At 37.5% G+C, this 6,641-nt stretch overlaps 1 protein-coding gene across 1 annotated transcript in view; it reads left to right on the forward strand.

Moving 5' to 3' along the window:
- The window catches only part of TLL1 (tolloid-like 1), a 374,269-nt gene extending 367,830 nt beyond the window's left edge, over positions 1–6,439 (forward strand). The window contains exons 20-21 of the mRNA XM_006896658.1: positions 4,626–4,876; positions 6,078–6,439. Of these exons, the coding sequence (XP_006896720.1) occupies positions 4,626–4,876; positions 6,078–6,212 (386 nt within the window). The 3' untranslated portion in view covers positions 6,213–6,439. The remainder of the gene's footprint in view (positions 1–4,625; positions 4,877–6,077) is intronic.
- Positions 6,440–6,641: the final 202 nt, after the last annotated feature.

The following is a 6,641-nucleotide window of genomic DNA, read 5'->3' on the forward strand; positions in this document are numbered from 1 at the left end:
ATATGTCTTACTTCCTTCTCTTGCCTTATTGCTATTGCTAAGACTTGCAATACCAGATTGAATAGGAGAGGTGATAGTGGTCATCCTTGCCTAGTTCCTGTTCTCAATGGGAATGCCTTTAATCTCTCTTCATTGAGAACAATATTTGCTCTCAGGTTTGCATATATACTTTTTACTATGTTAAATAAATTCCCCTCTAATCTTATTTTGCTGAATGTTTTAATCAGAAAAAGGTGTTGGATTTTGTCAAAGGCCTTTTCTGCATCAATTGATAGGATCATGTGGTTCTTGTTCTTTGCTTTGTTAATGTGATGAATTACATTGTTTGTTTTTCTTATGCTGAACCATCCTTGCATACCTGTTATATATCCCACTTGTTCATGGTGAATTAGTTTTTTGATATATGGCTGGATTCTATTGGCCAAGATTTTATTCAAGATTTTTGCATCGATTGGCCTATAGTTTTCCACTTCGGTAGTGTCTTTACCTGACTTTGGTATCAAGGATATGTTTCTTCATAGAATGAGTATGGGGAAATTCCATCTCTTTCTATTTTCTGAAATAGTTTATGTAGAATTGGTGACAGTTCTTCTCGGATTGTTTGATAATATTCACTTGTAAAATCCTCTGGTCCAGGACTTTTATTGGCTGAAATTTCTTCCTTTGTAATAGGTCTGTTCAGGTGATCAATTTTGGTTGGTGTCAGTAGAGGTAGATTGTAAATTTCTAAGTATTTGTCCATTTCCTCTGGGTTTTCATACTTGTCTGATTATAGTTTTACATAATATTCCATTGTTAATCTTTTTCTTTTACTTGATTCTGTTGTGATGTTGTCCATTTCATCTTTTATTCAGATTATTTGTGTCTTTTCCTTTGTTATTTTTTTGCTAGTATTTTGTCAATTTTATTGACCTTTTCAATGAACCAACTCTTAGTTTTGATGGTTTCAATTTTTTTCTCTTTTCTGTTTCATTTATTGCTGCCATAATTTTTATAATTTCAGGGTTTTTTTAGAGGGTGTCGGGTTTTCTTGCTGTTCTTTTTCAAATTTTTGGAAATGTTGGGTTAGAGAATCAATGGTAATTTTTTCCTGCCTTTTGATGTGTTTGCTTATTACTATAAATTCACCTCTGATTACTGCTTTGGCTATTTTCCAGAGGTTTGGTAAGTTGTATTTTCATTGTCATTTGCTTCAAGAAACTTTTTTATTTCTTCTTTTTTTTTTTTTTATTCTCGTACCCACTCATGTTCAAGCAATGTGTTGTTCAACTTCCAAATGTATGGTGTTTTCTCCTCTTATTATTAATTTCTAATTTTGTAGCATTGTGATCTGAGAAGATGCTTTGTATGATTTTTTTTAATTCATTGATTCTTGCCTTATCACCCAAGATGTGATCTATTCTGGAAAATGTTCCATGCACATTGGAGAAGAAGGTATACTGTGCTTTTTGGGGGTCCATTAGCTTATTAATACCTATGAGAATGAGTTGGTTTATTGTATGGTTTAATTCTTCAGCATCTTTGTTGAGTTTCTTTCTGGTAACTCTGTCTTTTCTTTAAAGTAGTGTATTGAAGTCTCCAATCACTATCATAGTGTTGTCTATTTCCTTTTTCAGCTTTGTTAATGTTTGTTTTATATATTTTGCTGGTCTTTCATTTGTTGCATAGATATTTATTACTGTTATGTCCTCATGTTCTATTGATCTTTTAAGCATTATGTAGTGACTTTCCTTGTCCTTTCTGATGGTTTTTGCATTGAAATTTATTTTATCAGACATTAATATCGCTACACCTGCTTTTTTCTGGTTGCCATTTGCTTGGCATATTTTTTCCCCACCCTTTTATCTTTAGTCTTTCTTTATCTTCAATTTCAAGTGTGTCTCTTGTAGACAGCACATTGATGGATTTTGGGTTTTTTTTATCCAGTCTGCTACTCTTTTTCTCTTCAGTGATGCATTTGAACCATTCACATTCAAAATGATTATTAAGAGGTAGGGTTTTATTGCTATCATTGTGTTGAGTTCTTTTAGGTGTTGTTGCTAGTTACTTTGGTCCACCCTGCTTTGTGTGGCACCTCTGTTAGAAAATGTCTCTCAGTGTTTCCTGCAACGCTAGTCTTGTTTTTACAAACTCCGTTAGTTTCTGTTTTTCTTGGAATATGTTGATCTCTCCTTCATACTTGATGGATCCAGTTTCGCTGGATACAATATTTTTGGTTGACAGTTGTGTTCTTTGAGTGTTCAATTTATGTCATTCCACTGTCTTCTTGCTCTCGTGGTTTCTGCTGAGAAATGGGCACTTAGTCTTATCTTCTCTCTCTTATGGGTTACTCTTTATTTCTTTCTCGCTGCTTTCAGAATTCTCTCCTTATCTTTGGTTCTGGTGAATTTGACTATGATATGCCTTGGTGTTCTTCTTTTGGAGTCTATTCTATATGGTGTTTGCTCAGCTTCTTGAATATATATTCTCTCATTCTTCATTATGTCTGCGAAGTTTTCTTCCAGTAATGCTTCCACAACTTTTTAGTGCCTTTACTTGCTTCTTCCTGTACTGGGATTCCAATGATGAGCATTTTGCTTCTCTTCATGATGTCCTATATTATTCTTAGGTTTTCTTCTTTGTCCTTCCTTTTTGATTCTGCTTTTTGTTCTAGTAGATCAGTGGTGACAATTCTATCTTCAATTTCACTGATTCTGTGTTCCATCTCTTCAACTCTATTCATGTCCCTCCATCATGTTGACAGCATCTGAGACATTGGGTCTCATATTTTGGATAGCAGTTTCTTGTTTTTCCAGAGCTTCTAGTGCCTCATTTGCTTTATCTGCATTGTTTTGGATTTTTTTTTAAAAAACAACCTCTTCCTGGTTTTTGCTTGCAGTGTCCTGTAGTTCTTCAAGTTTGTCATTCACCCACTGAAAATATTCAATCATTATTCTTTTAAATTCTGTGTCAGAAAGTTCCATCACACTTTCTGGCATCAGGAAGTCCATTGGTATTGTGTCACTTTTGGGGGGTGACATCTGTTTTGCACTTGTGTAGCTTATGAGGTGGTCTGTTTCCTTCTTGATGATGCCAGTGGTAGGGTTATTCATGTCTAAGGTGATGATAGGTTCTTGATCTGACATCACTTCTACAGATGACGGCATAGCAGTTATGTTTCTTGTGATACTCTGAATTTCTGAACAAAAGCAAGTGGCCATTCACGGTCTATGAAAGTGGCCTCTTCTGTTGAATAATTATTACAGCTAAGTCAGACCAAGATGCTCCAGATTAAAGGCAGTTAGTTGACTGGCTCTGAGGAGATGTGAGGGTAAGGGGGAGGAGAGAACAGGCGCAGTAGGTACTAGCACAGGTGTCTGCTGTATGGCTTGCTCCTGGTGGGGCTAGCTGTCCAGGTGGGCATGTAGGAAGACCTCACTCAGGTATGCAGTTCTTCCACTCACACCTGGCGTCTGTGGTTTTCCTACCCCAGTGTGGATGCTCAGGAACCACACTCAGGTTACAGATGTCCTGCTGGTGCCCAACAAGGCTAGCTTCCAGATATGCACTTGTCAGAACCTCATTCCGTTTGCTTCTGTCCCCCTCACACCCAGTTGGGCTACCTGTCTGGTTAGGTATGCTTGGGTACCTGTGCAAAAACTCACTCAGTTTGTAGATTTTCTGTTTGCTCTTGGCAGGGCTACCTGCCCCTGTGGAGACTCATAGGGACCTCACTGAGGTTGCAGCTGTACAGCTAGCGCCCAGCAGGGCTGGCTTCAGGGTAGTCACGCATGATTACCTCAGTCAGGTTGCAAATGTCTGGCAGACCAGCCGGGCCATGGCGGGGTTGTGGTGGCATCCTGGTGGTGGCAGGGGCGGTCGCTTCTTCGGGGGTCTCACAGCGATAGTGGGATGGTCCCTCCTCCAGGGTTACGTGGTGGCCATATATTTTACTTTTAAATTACTTCTTGTTCCTTTTTTATTTGGATTCATTAACTATCAATATTACTCTCAAGCTAAGATCCTGACTTATTTCCCATTAAAATGGTGCCTGTGAGCCTAAAACAATGATAGATGATAGATGAAGAATACTGTATTTATTAAAAGTTATCTAAGTGATCTTTGAATATTAGTTAATTCCTCAAATCTCACAAAGATAGGAGCATTTATGATTATCTACATGTACACCTGTCAGAACTTGGACCACAGAGGTGAAGTCATGCAAAAGGATAGAACTAACAAGTGTTGGCTATGAGATTTTGATCCAAATGAGTCCAGGGCCCATGAACTTAATCATTACAATATCTGGCTGACCTTACAATCCGAGGAAAATGAAAACAGAAGTTAGAGGATGATTACAAAAACAAACAAAATGCTGCCTATTTTTATCCCAGTGTAGTTGGGTAAATTAATTTTTTAATCTTTTTACTATGAGCTTATTAGCAAATAAATACTCAAAATACTCATTGCTGCTGAGATGGAACTCATAACTGAACCTTTGTTATCTTTTCGAGACTGTAAATCAGATGAGTGGAAATTGCCCATATTTCTCTAGTGGAAAAACTCAAAGTTACATTAAAATTGAAGCGGAACCTGTTAATGATCATCTAGCTTACTTGTTTTATTTCTTTCTTTTCCCTGGGCAGAGTGTGGTGGACGACTGAAAGCTGAATCAAAACCCAAAGATCTGTACTCACACGCTCAATTTGGTGATAACAACTATCCAGGACAGATCGATTGTGAATGGCTGTTAATTGCAGAACGCGGTTCTCGGCTCGAGTTGTCTTTCCAGATATTTGAAGTGGAAGAAGAGGCTGACTGTGGCTATGACTATGTTGAGCTCTTTGATGGTCTTGAGTCAACAGCTGTGGAGCTTGGTCGATTCTGTGGATCAGGGGTAAATACAGTAGTGGGAGATCACTTTTTTTCTTTAGAAACAAATAAGTTTTAAAATTTTTTCTCAGTGTTCCTCATCCCACTACCCCAGATGGTGGTTCCTCTTGGTGGCAGTCAGGCAAGGCAAGTTTATGGGGTCCTTTTCGTTGTGTGTTAGTGTTCTTTTTGCCCTTCAAAAGTGAGTGGGCAGCGCTGACCCTTAGAGTAAGGGTAAGTAAGGGTGGAGCCTGAAGAGCCTACTCCAGGCAGTAGCTTAAAATCCTTAATGAGGCTTGGGGACTGGAGTCTCACTCTATGGAATTTGGCTGGCTAACTGGTGAAACATTCTTCTAGGTTGTATAACCCTGGTGTATCCACTTGCTGTACAGAGGTAACTCATGGTTGCTGTGAAGCTGAACACTGTGACACTGATGAGTCAAAAATGCAATAATGGTTTTCCATGGTGGACAGTGTTTGGTGGAACTCTGCAATTTAAACAAGCTTGGAAGCACCCACTTCCATAATAGCTTGCCTCTGGGAACTCTATGAACCTGGAGAAAGGACGAAAGTCTTACAGGTATCCAGGTTTTTTGTTCACAGGGTTGCTATGAGTTGCCTATGACTCGACAACACTTAGCAACAACAACAAGTCTTTTACAAAGATTTATTACTCTCATTTATTTGAGTAGCTGCTAAGATAGATTCCTTAAAATAATAGGTTGATCTCCTGTCCAAATAGCAACTAAATGGGTGGCAAGGGGGAAGGTTGTTTGTTGTTTGTTTGTTTTACTTAAATTAAAAAACAAGAAATAATGAAAGTTTTGGACTCTGGAAGTGACTCTTTTTAGAACAGCTTCTAAAATCAATTTAGTCTCATCAGTTTCCCCAAATTTCAGTTCATTTATTTGTAAATGGATCACCTGGACTAAAAACTGTGCAAAAATTAGAAAATATTTGGGGGCAAATATGACCCAAAGTTGGAAACACATAACTATGGGTCTAAACCCCTGTATATCACTGATTGCACACGTGTTCTTGAACACATCATTTGATTGTCTGAAATTCAAGTTTTCCTTTCTGTAAAAATATGAAGTAAATAGTATGCACTTTGCAAGGTTGTTGAGGGATTTAAATTATTAAAATATTTCCAAACATGACTTCACTAGGGGGAAAGAATCATTTGCTTTGTTTGTTCATTTGCTTGTTTGTGTTTTTGCTTTCAGCCACCAGAAGAGATCTATTCAATTGGGGATGCAGTCTTAATTCGTTTTCATACTGATGACACAATCAACAAGAAAGGATTTCATATAAGATACAAAAGCATAAGATATCCAGATACCATGCACACTAAAAAATAACATCCACACCTCCACTGGAACATTCGGGAGTGCACATAATGGAGAGAAGATGTATTTTTTTAAACCGAAAATAGTAGCATAAATGTTTTATATAATGAATTTGAACAAAAGAAAATTTTAAGACTAGAATTATCTATTTACTGAAAAAGAAGTTTCTGGATAACCCAGATGGACATTATAAGGATATTTGAATTCTGAGCTTGACGAAATGAATAAATATGATGAAAAGACATCATGTGCTTCAATGAAGACTCTTAAAAGATTTGTGATATAGATGCCTCAAAATTCAGAGAGATCATTTTAGGGGCCGTGACTCTGCGGAGTGTACCTATTGACATTTTCCCAGGATTTAGGGAAATAAAATGATCTTGAAGGTCAAAATTGAAAACCTCTCTTCTCAAAATTGTTTTGGCACTGTATGTAGGATAC

Source organism: Elephantulus edwardii, unplaced genomic scaffold (assembly GCF_000299155.1).
Source record: "Elephantulus edwardii isolate Elephantulus edwardi_28Jun2011 unplaced genomic scaffold, EleEdw1.0 scaffold00188, whole genome shotgun sequence".
NCBI classification, from domain to species: domain Eukaryota; kingdom Metazoa; phylum Chordata; class Mammalia; order Macroscelidea; family Macroscelididae; genus Elephantulus; species Elephantulus edwardii.